This window comes from Haliaeetus leucocephalus, unplaced genomic scaffold (genome assembly GCF_000737465.1).
Source record: "Haliaeetus leucocephalus isolate CR32 unplaced genomic scaffold, Haliaeetus_leucocephalus-4.0 Scaffold819, whole genome shotgun sequence".
Classification (NCBI taxonomy): Eukaryota; Metazoa; Chordata; class Aves; order Accipitriformes; family Accipitridae; genus Haliaeetus; species Haliaeetus leucocephalus.
The window spans coordinates 3,523,935-3,540,454 of record NW_010973255.1 but is presented as its reverse complement, the minus strand read 5'-3'; the positions used below and the strand labels follow the sequence as shown (position 1 = coordinate 3,540,454).

The window sequence follows — 16,520 nt, the reverse complement described above, 5'->3', positions numbered from 1 at the left end:
TAGCTTAGGATCTTCTACACAGGTAGTCCTGTTAGGTGTCCCTGCACTCACCCTGAAGAAGAAGAGGAGATATGAGCCAAATCCATGAAATGAATGAGCTGAAGTGACCAGAGGAGCATTTCTCCAGCGTGAAGGTCTCCTCCTGTGTTGTTGTCACAGGTGGCAAGGGAGCTGCTCTGCGGCTCTGCTCTGGTGGCCGCCTTGGTTGCACTCTGTATTTCCCTTGGGGGAAAGACTCGTGAAGGCACAGGGAGCAGTGCAATGCTGTGGGAGAGGGAAGAGAAGGGGCTGGCCATGCAGTCAATATAGAGGTCTGAATCCCAGGCAGCTCCTTCTCATCCTACAGTTTATTTTCACCCAGGAGCGTCAAACTTTCACAGCTATGTTTATCCCATATAGAAATTGTGGATGAACTTAAATGTCATGTTTAGTGAGGTAGGCACTAAGCTGGAAGCGACATCGTCATTGTCTAAGGGAAATGCTTATTACTCTCATTTTTGATGCTGCAGCCAGAAACATTAACTTGCTGATGATCAGGGAATAAACTGAGGATAGTGAAGCAAGAAAGGCCTGCATATATATTAGTTACCTAAACAAGGCCAGGGCCTGGGTGCAAACATCAGCACAATGGCTCTCATGGCTCGATAGCTTCACACTCCCAGGCATGGTTTGGCCTGGCTGAGTAATCCCTCCCGGGGCATGGATCAGGCAGGAGCTATGCAAGGGTCCTTCTCCCTTGGTAGCATAGACAAAACCATCCTGTTTCGGGGAGGAAGAGACGTTCGCTGTGTGAGTGAAACGTGCTCAGAGCCAGGAATTGGGAATCACTTGCAATCAGGCCCCAGGGTGAGCCCCCGCTGATCTTCATCGTCAGTGGAGGGTCAGCCAAGGAGCGATGCCAGCTTCCAGTCCCGTTGCTGGAACCTACCCTCACTGCTGTAGCCCATCTTGTGCCAACACTGGCTCAGTATGGGGCCACCTTTCGAGGTCCCATGTAGCCTAAAATACCCTGTGATTCTGTTTGTTTGATATACAACTCCATGCAAGATTTTCTCTCTCCACCCTCAAGTTGTATTTAGCTTAATTACAACCCTAGGCATTTTGGGATATTTATTTTAAGCCAACATTCTCATTTGGATGGCATATGATTTTTTTTTTTTTTTTTCAGATTCATTGGAGCTACTTTCTGAGAGTACGGTTTTGAGGGACTTACTGTACTTAGCAATTTTCTGTTTATTTGTATACTTAGTCATTCCTATCACAGTACTTCTCCTTGATGTCTTTTAAGTATTTTCAAGCACTTAATTCTGTTCAAATAATCCTTCATAAATTTTTTGCCCCATATGGAATTTCGCATTGTAACAGCAAGTTAATTAATTTTATATTGAATAGCAGAATGGTGTTATAATAAGTAAGTCCAATGTGTGGAAAGGCATTCATGCTAGACCTTGACTGCATTTGAAATGGCCGTTGGTTTTGAGGCTTTTTACACTAGGAAATTCCGTCCATTCTGGTAAGAAAGATTTAGCAGCTGCAGATGAAAGTTTCTTGTATGAAATTAAATTCAGAAAACTAGAATTTCTTAAGGTGTCTCCTTTAACTGTTTAAATAACTTTTCCCTTAAGCCCTCCTACCTATGAAATCTCTTTATTTCAGATAAAGCTGGGGTTATGAATAAATTAGTCCTTATGTCGCTGTTGGGTGGATTGTGTACTGTGGGTTATCCTAAACTCATCCTGCCTGCCAGTCAGATTACCATGATGTAAAAAACTGAGTTTACATTACAAAACTGTAATCCCCTCATGTACACATTCTTTTTACCTTACAGTCAATATGGGGTTAATGATCTCTTGGTTGATTCAGAGTTGCAGGTGACGAGTGAATGTTTAAAAGAGGAGTCTTGTTTGCTAACACATTTATTGAAGAGTGGACTCAGCACGACATAGGTGGCAAAACATGAATGTGAGTGTGGAAGACAAGTTTGTCCTGCTCTATAGGTTCCAAAACGCTTTCCATTTTATGTCTGCTATGTTATTACATTTGGAATTGAGCAGTAAATTCTGAGTATTTTTGCATTCTAATCTGTTCTGTTTTGGCGGGGGCCTTGGAGGGAGGGCTTTATCTGGGGTTTTCTTTCTTTTTGATTTGTGTTTCTCTTTGATAAACATAGCTGACAAGAACTTTTGGTCTCTTTTTTGTGTTATTGTTTGCATAGATTACAAAGGAAAGTGTTGAAAAGGTTCTGCTCTTGTATTTTGAGAGTGATGATCTTGCCAAAGTTATTAAAGTAGGGTTAGGTTGTTGCACTATGTTCTCCAGAAGGCTAACCCTTGAAACCTAACTGAAAACTGGATGAAGAGCGGACTTATTTTTTGTCAAGGCACAGCATCAGTGGTCTGTGATGTGCACTAACTAGCAGTTGATTTCAGGATGAAATTTGAGATGTTATTTTGATTTAGCAAGCTCTGTGTTGTCGGGATACTCTTTTCCCCAAAAGATTTCTTCCTCACCTCCTAGAGGTGAGGTACTAGAGTTTAATTATTACCAGCTTTCACTTCCATTGTATAAATGGAAAGGGGTGGCAGGTTGTTATTTCTGGGGAAGATGGGGCTAGGAGTATTTTAGTGTGCATCCCACTGTGGTTCACAAGAGCCTGAATGTGATGACTCTACAAGGCCAGTTTGCAAAACCTTGCTCAAGTGGTATCCGAGTGGCACTGATTTTGGGGGTGGGAAGCCAGCAAGGCCATCTTTAGATTCATTTTGCTTTGCGAAGGTCTGCGTTAACAGATTTACAGTGCTTTTTCAATGTAACATGTCCGTGTGCACGAAGGCAATGGAGGATTAAGTCAAATATGAAATGCCTGGGCATTATGGGCAGGCGTGAGCAGTGGCATTGCTCCCGTCTGTCTGTGATCCCTTCTGTCTCGGATTCTGTGTGTGCTTACAGGGAGCAGGACGTTGTCTCATTGCTTCTGCCTGCAGCCTCCCTCTGAAAAAGTGGTCTCGTTGCGTGACTGAGGATGGACAGAACCTGTGGGACAGACTCCCCGCAAGCAGCATGGCAAAATATGTCTGTCTTTACTGCATCTTCCTTGATAGTGTTTATGCATCTTATTTTCTTTGGAGTATACATTTTTAATGAGATTTCTTATCTGTTCTAGATAGGGGGAAAAAAAAAAGCTTCCCCCCCTGATATTTTTCAGTCATTTTTATTATTCTTAAATATAATTTTTATATAAATATATTTGTGAACCTAGTCTTGATCTGAGTAAGGATAAATATTCTGAAAAGATGAAAACTTAAATTATCTGGGCTGAGTGATGACTGATACTTTTTGGTATTTCTTTACTCTGTTTTGGTTTTATCTATTAGTTGAAGTGTTTTCCTTTGTATCCGACTAGGAAACTAGGATTGCTTTAGTAAGCGTGTGTGTGTGTGCGTGGTGTTGGAAAATTACTACACACCTGCAAAAATATGAGGTTGTTTTGGAACTTGAAATTTGGTTCATTTGACTGTTTTTTAAAGTGCTTTTTCTAAAAGATAACTTAAAAACTAGACTTTATAAAATTGTAATTTATTTGTACTTCTTATTAATATGAAAATAATTTTGGGAACCTTATCTTGTATAACATGCACAATTGTAACAGTTTTGAAAAAAATAAGATAAAAATTATTAATATCTGTCAGGTGGTCATGTATACCTAACAGACTAGTTTATCACTGTTAAAATTATATTGACAGTTATTTGATTTCTTCCTGTTTTACTTCAAATATTTAAAACATTCTTGTAGTTATATACACCTAAAAGTCTATTTTTTAAAAAAGCCCTATTGTCAGTTAATTTAAAGTTATACTGAGGATGGATTAGGTGATCTAGCTGCAGGCAGGGGAGAATGGGATGGAGAAGACAAGAAACTACAGCTTTGATCAGTGATCAGTAGAAAATAAAGAAGTCAATTAAATAAGACACTGGGGTAAAGCAAATTCAAAGGAAGTTTCAGAACCTGGAGAAGAGTAAAAAAAACTATCTAGGTTTGGTGGGCTGGAAAAGGTAGTTACATGAACAATGTATGTGTTTTATCCATAACAATTTATTAATGATATTGTTTTCACCTTTTAACATCTAAAATATGCAAGGAATTTTTTTTTCCCTGCCTAGTTTGTTAAACTCATGTCAGAATTGTGACATTCTCCAGTTTCCCCATCTCACTAAAAAGCCAGAGTTGTGCCATGTCAGCACTTCATCATTTGCAGTTTCTTCTGTCTTGCACAAGTCTCAAGGAAACAAAAGTTATTTAAATAATTGTTCAAAATTAGCTGGTATATAAGGCTTGGTAAAGAACTTTGGGTTTAAAAAATGCAGTTTTCCTGAATTATGCCAGTAGCAGTTTCTGCCACCTAACATGGCAAATCCTCATGTTTCTCTAGTAACTGATACTCATTCAAAGCTGTTCAATGAAAATGTATCATATTCAGGGACAGAAATTATATATAAAAAGTCTCAAGGGGATGGCTGGCAGCACGTGTGAGAGCGTCCAGGTGGCTTTGGCTGGCAGAAAGCTTTTGGGCATTGAGATGGACTGTGGCAGATGATATCAGGGAAATTTGGCTAGATGGTAGTTGAACATACGTAGAGTAATCAGAAAGCTGCTGGGGAGTATTGGTTTGGAGTAGGCAGGTGCTGTTGGTGCCAGATGCCTTGGTTCATCAAAACAAAGGAAGTTTTGCTGCCCTGAAGAAGGGAATAAGGTAAAATTAGGTATGTAGGAAAAAATCTGAAAGAGAGAGCCCCCAGTCTCCTAGGCTCAAACCCAGGATATGTTTGTTTGAGAAAATGTTGGGACTCTGGGGAGATAAGAGCCACTCATTTACTAACCAGCAATTAAAACATGCATGGTAAGTGGTTAATTACTGTAAACAGTAGGATTCTTCATGCTTTAGCTTGTGTGATGCTGTCACATCCAATTGCACTTGTCTGCTGGACAATTTGTAGTGCAGACTGTTACTGGAAAACTTGTTTTGCAAGAGCTGTTTGCCTTCCAGGAGCAATCCCAGAGTTCATTGCTAGTTCCCTTGGTAATTTCACATCCTCTCATCTTCTTGAATATTGTTTACCATGCCTGCAGCAGCTACCCATAGTAACCTCTTACCAGATTCACTAGATGTGAATTCATTGCCATTTACACTATAGATTTGTTTGGTTTTCATTCAGCAGCATACTGCACATGTGGGTCAGGTGTATGCTGAGTACGTCTAGTACATGTCTACTAACGTACATTACTAGAACAAAAATTGTTTGTCAACAATTCTTAATACTTTCTGCCTTTTCTTGTGCTAAAACCACTTCTTAATTTTTATGAAAGTGGTATTGTAATGAGAAGAGAGACTGGTTTATGCAGTATTATATCTTTGACAATGTAAGGAAAGTTTGCATCTCTAATTGGGCAATAATACTTGAAAATAGCCTGGTTAATAATTCAAGTGACTTGCAAATTCAGATACAAACATTAAGTGATTTTTGCCTCAGATTCAGAAACTGCCTTCTGATACTGCAGTCATGCTGAACCCTTCGGACAGGAGCAGGTACACAAAAAAAAATGCTGATTTTTTTTTTTTTTTTTTTTTATTCCTTTGTGATGTCTCGAGAAAAATGGATTAATTTATCAAATAGCTTTTTAATGTTTCGAGGTAAAATGCCTAACAATATCAGGTTGATTTCTGAGAAATTATTCTCTATCTTACTGGTTCTATACCTTTCCAACTAGAACAGGGCAGGGGGCGATGAAAGATTGTTTTTTGTCCACCTGTCATTTCAAAACTAGATTTGCTCTTCTTTCTTACAATCTGCAGGAGTGGATGAGACTTAACCTCGCTGAAAGAATTATGCTTGTTTTTTGCTATGAACAGGCCAAGCTCTGATAACAGGCGCCACAGCATCCGGGAGAGGATGTCCAGTACCAACGATAAAGGGAGCCTGTCCATGGAGTCCACCAAGGAGACCCGGTACTGTGCTGTCTGCAACGACTACGCTTCAGGCTACCATTATGGGGTCTGGTCTTGTGAGGGCTGCAAAGCTTTTTTCAAAAGGAGTATTCAAGGTAATAAACTGTTCAAGTGAATCACTTTTACTCTTTACTCTTGAGGAAACTGCGAAGCTACTTCAGATTGCAGCCTGAGCTCAGGACAATGACATATATTGGGTTTTCATTAGCAGCTGCTGTGCTCTCTTATATATTTTTAGCTCTGTGTTTGGTGAATGCTTCTAGCAGGTATATAATATGCTGTTATTCAGTCCAAGATTAATGAGGGAAAGAAAAGCTTCTGTATGCTCTCTTTGGTTTAGGTATGTCTGACCATGGAGGCAGTGAGAAATCTAATTTAAAAATCCATATTGGATCAAGATGACCACTCTTTCAGACTATGTATATCTCTTTTTAAGATTAGTTCTTATCAAAACCATTTTTTTTTGATAATTCCCTGTCAGATGAAGATTAATTCATGTCGATTGATTTATTATTCTTAATATAGTGTTCCATTAGCAAAATGATTCAATCCAAATCTCAGCTCCTTGAAGATGTGAGATGTCTTTTGAGAAGCAGTGTTGAAAAGGAAGGTCTCCTTGATGAAGTAGCATTTGTATCTGTCAGCAAAGCAGGGCTTTGAACTATACTCAGAATTGTTTAGTTCTCAGTCTTGTCATGGCTACAACTATACTGCGCAAGGTGTCCAGTGGAGTAAAGGGCACCTAACAGAAACAATGTTAATTACTGTGACTGAGATAATTCTTGATTTAAATGCCTGTCAGTCAGTGGAATGGAAACTTTTTTGTGTTGTTCAACATCTCCTAAACTGAGTAAGAAGCAAGTATGACTCTACTGAAAATATGGGCACTGTTCAGTATCTAAGTCTTATTTTGGAGGAGAAAATAAAACAGATTTCTTCCTTTCCAAACAGAAAACTAGTAAAGTACTACGCTTTAGTTTTTTAAATCACCATGTGATATATAGGCACAAAAATTCCTGTCGCTCCTTTTTTGAAGCAAACACAGTGAGGAACAGTTTTCACCTCCTATCACACGGTGTGATTATTGCCTGTTTTGTTGCATGACTACCACTGAGGTGAGTTAAATAAGAAAGACTTCCAGCATTCAGCTCAGAATTTTCCCTGCCTTAAAGAAAAAAGTGAAAGATTGGCTGTGGGGTAGACATTGATGAAATTATTTGAATATCAGTGATTAGTTAATAGTTACTTGTATTTCTGCTTTTCCAGACTCATCAAAATGATTTTTAGAAAAGGTTACAGCCAGAGGTCAACAATAAGCAACACTGGAGGGAGAAAGAGTGAAATGCTTTTCTTTTAACATCAGAATGATTTACTTAAACTTGTGATGTAGGGAGAAAAGCTCCCTTACTGAGCGTTTTTCGTTATTTTTTGTTTTGAGTTCCCCTGACCAAATCAGAATTATTCTTAAAATTTTGAAATTCTGTCCTTGTACTCATACTGAACTAAGTCAGCAACAAAGTGAAAACTGAAATATTCTTAAGCAAAAGTAAGAGTTAGTTATCAACTAGTTGTACAGCACAGATCTTCAGCTTTTGACCATTATGGAGAAAGAAATGAATCTGACTGTTTCATTGAGTTCCATGGTTCTATGTCAGCGATTGGGTGGTTTTGCCCTCGTCTCCATGCAGACAAATGTTGTGGTCCTCCACAATGTATCTGTTATCCATTTGTGCTACAGTACATGCTAATTATTAAATTTAGTTCTTACTACATTTATATACTTAACATAATTTTTAAGTAAGTAAGCCTTAAAAATTAAAAAGCTTAAGTTTCCAGTGTCCTGTAAAATGCCTTTCTTTAAGTCATGTTTGCTCTAATTTAAGCCAATTGCTTCTTGCCCTATCCCTTGTGGGCATGAAGAAGGCTTGTTACAACAACCTTTTACACAGTTGAAGACTGTTATCATATCTTTCCTCAGTCTTTTCTTTTTTAGACTAAACAAACCCACTTCTTTCAGTAGAACATGTTTTCTAGACTTCTGATCCTGTTTGTTAAACTCGTCTGTACTTTCTTCAGCTGTGGTTAACAGCTATCATAAAAGATGACATCCACTAATATCAAGAAAGTAATTCAAGAATATGAGTACTTTTGAGACAATTGTGATCACTTTATCACAGATGGTATGAAAAGTCCTCTAAAGAACTTTTAAAGTCATAGGTACCCACTCTTGATGAACTAAAGGATTTTTTAAATTTCCTACTGGATCTGGAAAAGATCTTTACCTCAGCATTTACATGTTCTCGTTAGACATGTATCCAATTTACGAAAATGACAGTAAATTTTAGATTGAGAATACATGAGAAAACATGCCATTTACATTGCAGATGGTAATAATTTTAAATAGGTTGTGATCAGATATCTAGGAATGAATACTACTAATGTGTAGGTGTATGTGTAGAAGAATATGTGGACTAAATATTATTATATCTGTATTGTATATATGATATGCATTCCTAAAAAATGGACAAAAATTTCCTGGGAATCATGTAGTTAAACTGTGTTGAGGTACACAGGACTTGCCTGTATTAACAAAGTAACACAGAATGCTTTCAGCAAAGATTTTTGTTGCTGCTTATAGTGTGTCTTTAAATGTTTTGCTGTTCTGTATTTCTCAGTATGTACATAGATGCAGAGATGATTGGTCGTTTTTAGACTTCTCACCAGAGATTTCATAGCAGAATTGCTATAGTGAAGTTTGATGTTCTTAATGGACTGTAGTCAAACATTCTATATGGTTCTTAATAGAACCACAGGAAAAAGTGAGCACAGACATGACCAATGAATGATCTGTATGGGGTAATCCATTTCCTCCCTGTGTATCTGTTATCCTCAGTGATATCTGAGATATCTATGCTTACTTGCATAAGTATATATTTAAATTTTGTGAAAACTCACATCTGCATTGGACCTTACCCGAGGTGGAGATGGATAGCTTTATTTTTTCCCAGGGGAGCTGGAATGGTTCTGGAAATATTTTGTAAATTTTAAATGCTAAGTTCCTTTTCTTTGCTGTCAAACAGTTAAAACTTAAAAGGCAACCTAAATTAGTAACTGTATCTCAGTATGTCCAACTGCTCAATTTTGTTTAAACAACAGGCGGTTGGTGGAAAATCTCAACTGCCTCCTGAAACTTCCCATGTCAGTCTATTTTGTTAGTTTTTGTCCCAAAAGTGATTTGGGACCTTGTTTTGAGAAAACTCTGTGCAGACTGATATTAATGCCTAATGTTTCATGGGAGAGGAAAATCATATGACACCAAGAACACTGTGTTGCCTGGTGATAGAAGAGTGCTTTATTCTTCGCCCAGCATATGTAACCTTCAAGAGCGTACTTGGTCAACTGACTTGAATCCATAAGCATAACAAGCAGTCACATCACAGCATTCTCTACTTCTCTACTAAAATATTTATGGATTTTGAGACCAAGAAGGGCCATTAGATCATTAAGTCTGATCTTCTCTCAAGATAAACTTTATATGCTATCTATGTACAAAGCCCGATAAGTTGATGGAGGTAAATCTTTTTGAAGATGCCCAGCCTTGATCTGTGGGCTCAAGAGCTTTCTTAACATGATTGTTTATTCTAACGGTTTTTCCTCCCATCTGCTAAAAAATTACCTTTCTAACTTGAATTACTTTGGCTTTTAAGTCACATCCACGAACCAGACTTAGTATCTATTATCTCTCTCCTGTGGGAAGTTCTTATAACTTAAGTTGTTACAATCAAATCATCTTGATACTTGAAGTGAACTAAAATGTTTCAGTCTCCTGCTGTGTATATTTCCGAGTCCTTTTTCTTTGCACCTTTTTCTAGTTCCCCGACACCCATAATAGCCTCTTTAAAATTTAGATGTCAGAATTGGATGAAATATTTCAACATCAGCCTTACAAATGCCATTTACAGGTTAAAAATCCCCTTGTGACTCACACATTCTTTTCCTCTCCTTCTAATTCTCTTGTTTTTTTGGATAGCCACCAAAGGGTATAGGACAGGAAGGAATTGCTCTTACCATCTCTGGCAAGCATCCAACAAATGCCTACATATGGGGGGCTGAGAACCCCCAATGGGAGCACAAGGGATTTAGAACAAATGAGGGGTAACTCCTTACACTGGAGGGTATCTTGATCTCAGAATTGCTGAAGTATTTTAGAACTCCCCATTTCTATTTCCCTGCCTCCTTCATATACCCTTCTGATGTTTTTCAGGTGCACCTTCTCTGCCTTTTCTCACAGCTGTATACTCAGAAAAAAATCTGGGATATTTCACAAATATTCAGTTAAGAATTACTGCATGATGGGAGGCAGTACCAGTCCAGCAAGAGCTGGCTGGCATCTGAGAATGGATGAATAGCCATGCTGAGGGATTCCAGAGGCCTGCCATTAAGGTCTTGATCACAGAGATATCGTCGTCTCTGAAGTGCAGGAATTCTTGAAGCTGGGAAGTATTTTAGTTGTGTGGCTTGAACATGGATTTTATTTAATAGTTATGCCTTCTGACCATCAAGTAGGAGAGTTTTGGCAGTAGACTTTGAGTGTTATCAATTGTTTTAACTTCACAGCGGTAGAGCTGTACTTTGTTGAAAGTATGTAGTTCAAACTTTAATGCTAGGAGTGGTGGTAATATATACATATTTTTGTCTGAGTTGGAGAGAAATTAACTGGTAAAACATGCCTAATAAGTGGGTGTTTAGGTAATGCTGCAGTGCAGCAATTGCAATATAGTCGATCTGGGAGGTTTCTGAGATCTTCCCTTTAACTTTCCATTATTTCTTCTGTTTTCATGGTATTTTTGTAATCTGTTTGATAACAGCTGCAAATGCTGCACAGATTCTGCAGCCAAGAAAACAGAAACTCCCTAATAAGACTGCTTGTACACTTATTCTATGAGTTGTCAGCAGAAAGAGCAAAACTACAAAACATGAACCTAAGTAAGACTAGCAGAGGCGATCACAGCCAATAAACAGGGGCCTGCAGACCGGTATATAGTCTCAGGGCAGAAAACACATGGTTCCAGTTTGAGAGGTAGCTGACTGTTGGAAGTTTGAAGGTTAGAAAATGTGTGTTCGGAAAGTCCACCATGGTTTATCCATCACTGGGACTGCTCTAACAGCCTGTGGTCAGCCAGGTTCTTATTTTGATTTATTTTTGTGATTTTAGTAGTTTTCCTCTAGAGCCCCTTGAGTTAAACACATGCTCTGATCGTTGTCCCTTAATGTGCATTTTTAATATCAGCAGTCTAATTGACAGTAATCTTGTTTCAGAAACTTGGATGTTATTGAAAGGCAAGAGTAAATACCTCTTTTTTCCTAGTAAGGCAATTTTGAATGTGGTACTCTTCCAGCAGTTTTGAAGTCCTGCATTCAGCATGAGTGTGGCAGTGACTTAAGATGCTCGCATCCAAGATAATTCCCTATTTTTCATGGTCTAAGCAATTCATAGGGCTGCAGTGGACCTTGAACCCTAGTGCATCTGTCTGTCCTGTGACAGGATAAACTGTTGCCAATTCTTTACATATGTTTATTGAACTGCTTCTTAAAAACCTGTAGCCTGATCCAATGTTTTATTCTCTTTATCTCTGAAGGTTACTATGAAGTTTGAATCTGCCTTCCTGCAGGTTAAGCTCATCACTTATTTTCCTGTCTATCATACCACAGAAGAAAAGTTGTTCTCTTTCCTTCTGCAACAGCCTTTAAAGCTGGAAGATTGCTATCACAGTTTAAAAAAAAAAAAAAAAATTATTCTGTTTTACCTAACCTGAAGAAACAGTTTATTCAGCCTTTTCTCATCGGTATTGTTTTCTAGACTTCTTATTTTCTAGTTGCTCTACTTTGGAGATTCTCCATTTTGTCCCATTTTCTTTTTTTCTTGAAGCATGATTTCCTTCTATATGATGCTTTATGAGTACTGAACAGAGCAATAGGATTAACTTAAAAGCCAGCCGGTGGTATATGTCTACATCCATCACACTGTAAGGTTTGCCTTATTTACAAAAACCTGACACTGTTCAGTCATAACCAGTGTGCGATGCAGAATAAACTCAAGCATACTTTTCTAGAGAAGAAACCATTTCTTTCCCATCTTGTTTTGTGCATCTGTTTATTCCTGTTTTAATGCAGTGATTTGTTCTGGTCCTTACTTTTGCACTGTTTTTTTCCCATGTGCTATCTCCAGTTTGCCAAGATAATTTGGAATTCTTGTCCTGTAGACTCCTGCCATTTATTTCAGATTTATTTCTGTCTGACTAGCAGAGTAGTCTGGTCTTTTCTCTGCTCTTCTAACACGTATAAATGTCATCTACTGATGAATAACATTTAATAAAATAAATACTCCAGTCCATTAGCCATCAGTGAGGAAAACACAGTATAGAACTGGATCCAGGACAGACACTATGGAGCCTCATTCAGTATCAGCATCCATTGTAACAGTGAATTCTGATAGTTTTCTGAAATAATCTAAACTATATTTTCATAGCTGACATATCAAATGTCACGCCAGGCAATGTTGAAAGCCTTCTAGAAGCTGGGCAACACACTATACCAGAAAGTAAAGAACACTCACTGATTGTTATCTGATTTTATAAATGGTCACTGGTTCTTCCTCTGCCAAGTCCAAAGCTTTTCCCACCTCCTAGCCAAAATTCCTAACCCTTAGAAGCTGTACTTAATGTATCCTGTATTATTAGCCTTAATGGTGTTTTACTTCCTCTGGAATATGATTATTGTGCCATATCAAGCAATGAAAAAAATTAAGCATATTTCTTGCTGCAAGTATTTAATGAATATTTCATTTGGAAACTCACATTATTTCTAGCTTAGGGCTGAGCCTGTCAGGGGGGAGAGGGGGTGGCAGTGGGGGGAAGAGCTTTACATTTACAAATTGCAAGAGAACGTATTTGTTTGTCCAGTGGGAAAGTGCTTAACTGTTCCACTTGGTTTTAGAGAGCGTGAAGGAAAATACTTTTCTGTAACCTCATTTACCTCAGGTGGCTTTGTTGATCTAAAGGGGCTCCATAAGTTTCACTCCCATGAACTTTCAGACTTTGTGTAAGTTGTCTTTTACAGTCACTTTTGAAAAGTGGAAATCGTACTAGAGAGAACTGTGTCAGATGACTAAAACAATAAATGTACTGGAAGTGCATGAAGTGACCTTTGACATAATTTATTTCCAAAAGGAGGCTATTAACAAACTTTATTGAAGTATGTGTACTAGTTCAGAGTTACTGTAAAAGAACTAGTGTGACAATTAACTGCTGGTATAATTTAGTAACAAATGTAATAAATATCTCATTGTCTGAATTCTTTGAATAAGATTATGTATTTCTTTCAAACATTTGATTTAATTTAGTCACAAATTGTTGAAATAGTTGGACTTCCTTTGTTATAAGCAACACAGTTTTTCCCCACTCTCAGATGTGGCTAGAGATATGCAGGACAACAGACTAAGTTATTTTTGTTGACCCTTCTGATTACAAAATGGATGAACCTTAGAGCACGGATGACGTTAGGGTATAAGTGAGCAAACCAAAGAGCACAGATAGATATCAGTAAATGAAAGAAGAGCATAACTAGGTTTTACTTTACATGAGAAAGTAGTACATAGGCAGAAAAGGGGCTTTTTATCAAAATACTGATATTAAAGATTAGTATAATAATTTAACAAACCAGGAGCTGACTGTACTGCAGTTTCAGTTTCACAGACTTCAATGCAGAAAACTCACTGTGCTTAGAAATGCCCTCATCCACTGCATGCTCTGTGCAGTGACAATCCCGTGCCCTGCCATCACCCCAGTAAAATACAAATACCAGCACTTTCTTTACAGGCATAATGTGAGGATAAATACATTACAGCTCCTTGCAAATTTTATGATATCAAGAATGACTCAGGTACCAAAGATCCAAATATAAAATAAGACTAGCTAAACTTATTCAATAGGTCCCATCACAATCCAAAACCTGATGTTATACCTGGAATAAAAATGGAGTTATATTAATTTTCTTATTGTTAACAATTGATTGGATGTTAAGTGCACAAGCGATGTGCGACATTTTTAACTTTTTGGCCTCTTTATATTAGTTGTGGGAGTTTTCTGTAGTAGAATTCCACCCCTTCCCATTTTAGCTCAAATAAACTGGGAAGCTAAAAACACAAGGCATTTCATTCAAAGTCTGTGGGAATAAGATAGCCATGGCTTGCCTACGACTCTCTCTGAAAATGCTTTTTGTCTCTGGAGGGATCATATTGAGATGGTTGTGAGTAATACAATGTGGGAGTTTTTCCTTTAACACAGTTGTTGGTTTAATCATGTGCCAACGATTTAAAACAATTGTGGTTTATCAGATAGGGAAACAGAAACTAGATGTCACACTCCTTGCCAGATTTTGTGGAGAATGGGATCTGGATTGGTGTCTTTTTTTATTTGTCATGAGGAAAATAAATACTCCCTATTTTGTTACCTTGTCTAAAATTAAAAAAATGTGGGAATGGAAAGAGTAGATGAAACACCAATTGAAATTTTCGCACTAAGGTCAATAATAAAAACTTTGAAATTATCTGCTGGAGTAGAAAATATAATTTTGTATTTATATATCTATAAAGTTAAATAGTGTTTTACTTTTTGTATGTCACTCTTTCTCAATGTATATGTTCATACATTATTAAACTGGTGAGATGGCAGCGGGTTTGGTATCCTCATGCAATGCCCATTCTCATTCTTCTTTCTTCATTTTTCCTGTTAGCTGAAATAGTATATGGAAAGGTTAAAGGAAAGGTTGGTATCATAATCATTTGGCTTGAATTAACTGCTCATGTGAACAGTGCTATACCTATGTGAAGGCAAGAAGATTCCACTAGAAGGTGAACAGTCAGTGTGGGAGCTACATGACACAGCTGAAGGACGTAATACAGGGTATATAGATTTTAACCTTTCCTCCTTTCTCATTCTTCAGTGGTTCTGTGATCTTTCTTTCCGAGGTATGTGTAGAAGAACTTCCTCACTGGATGCAAAGGAAGTATGTTTTACAATCTTCTAGGCCCTTTTCCTTAATGTCACATGTAGTAATGCGTTGCTAGTTTAAAACCAGAAAATTATTAATCTTCTCAGCATCGTTGGGTAGTTGCTAAGAGAACCCAAATTCCAAATCCGAAGACCTTGTCTGAGGGTAATTAAGCTGTGAATTTGAGTGTCAGTGCTTATAAAGGAATTAGACATAACCACCTGTTCTTTTGTGAAACCTGTTAGGAAAGAGTGAGATTTTAAAATCAATCAGTGCAGTTTTATCGGGTCACTTTAACTTAACATTGGTATAACTTTTTATTTTACATTCAACATTTGTTCATACTGGGTTAGCATGTGCAATGTCCAGGTGCTATTTTTTTTCTTTTTGCTGTTTATGAAAACTTTCCATGTGCTGTTGAGGCTATTCTTTCCAAGGCTTTGTTTTTCATCTGCAGTATTCCTGCTTGTCACTTGCTTGGCACCTAAGGTGTAGATAAAGTCTATACTCCAGCCTTCCCTTCACCTACATATATGAAATTCTGCTAACTTCACTGACAGAATAAGATCATACAAGGACCTGGTGCTTCCACAGGTAATGGCTAACCTGGCAGATGCCTTATGCAACAGATAAAGAATGATTTAAGAAATATGTGTGACATGACGATTGAAAATAAAAGAATAATTTAAGGAAAAGCACGTATTGGTAAAAGGATAATTATTGCTGGCTTTGTTTGAAATGTATAATGAGTCAATTCAACTACATCAGTTTAGGTGTCATACAAAATTCACCTGACAACTATGTTCCTTTATTGGCTTTGTAGAATTGACATTAAGCATTCTTAAGCTGGCATGGCAACATGTTGGTTTCTTTAGTTAATTTTGTCATACAACTTTCGTACTGCTTAAACTAATCATTCCCTTGGGTTAATCTTGACAGTTAGTGGAATATAATATGGCAACTGTTTGCACATTTATGAAAAAAAAATATTTCTGTGTTGTGTTAATTGCTCTTGATATATTAATTTTCATCCTTGCTGGTCAAGTACAAAATGAACTCAGCTCTTCAAAGGTGCAATTCAGTGAAATACTCAAGCATGTACTTAACTTTAACCATATATACTGTTCTGGGACTACTTACTAGAAGTACACAGATGCTTAAATGTTCTGCTGAATGTAGTAACACTTAAATTTAAAGAAATATGGGTATTTTGCTGACTGAAGCCCTCACAGATAAATCATCCACCCACTCTGAATGTATGCTGTTGCGTACACCACAGTTATTTTGAGAACCCTTAGATGGACAGTGATGAGTCTCTGAACATAAATACTAGCCACATGACTCATGGTGACGAGGGAAAGTCAGACTGCATGTGCAGTAGGAAAAAGCTCTGATTATGATAGGCTGGGTTAGAATAAACTCAAAATCATCCAATCATCCTAATTTCAGCCATTATCTTCTTGT

General features: G+C 37.6%; 1 protein-coding gene across 1 annotated transcript in view; it reads left to right on the top strand.

Annotated features, from left to right (window-relative positions):
* Positions 1–16,520, top strand: part of ESR1 (estrogen receptor 1) — a 115,848-nt gene that overhangs the window by 25,522 nt on the left and 73,806 nt on the right. Inside the window, exon 2 of the mRNA XM_010581893.1 lies at positions 5,910–6,100. Within this exon, the coding sequence (XP_010580195.1) occupies positions 5,910–6,100 (191 nt within the window). The remainder of the gene's footprint in view (positions 1–5,909; positions 6,101–16,520) is intronic.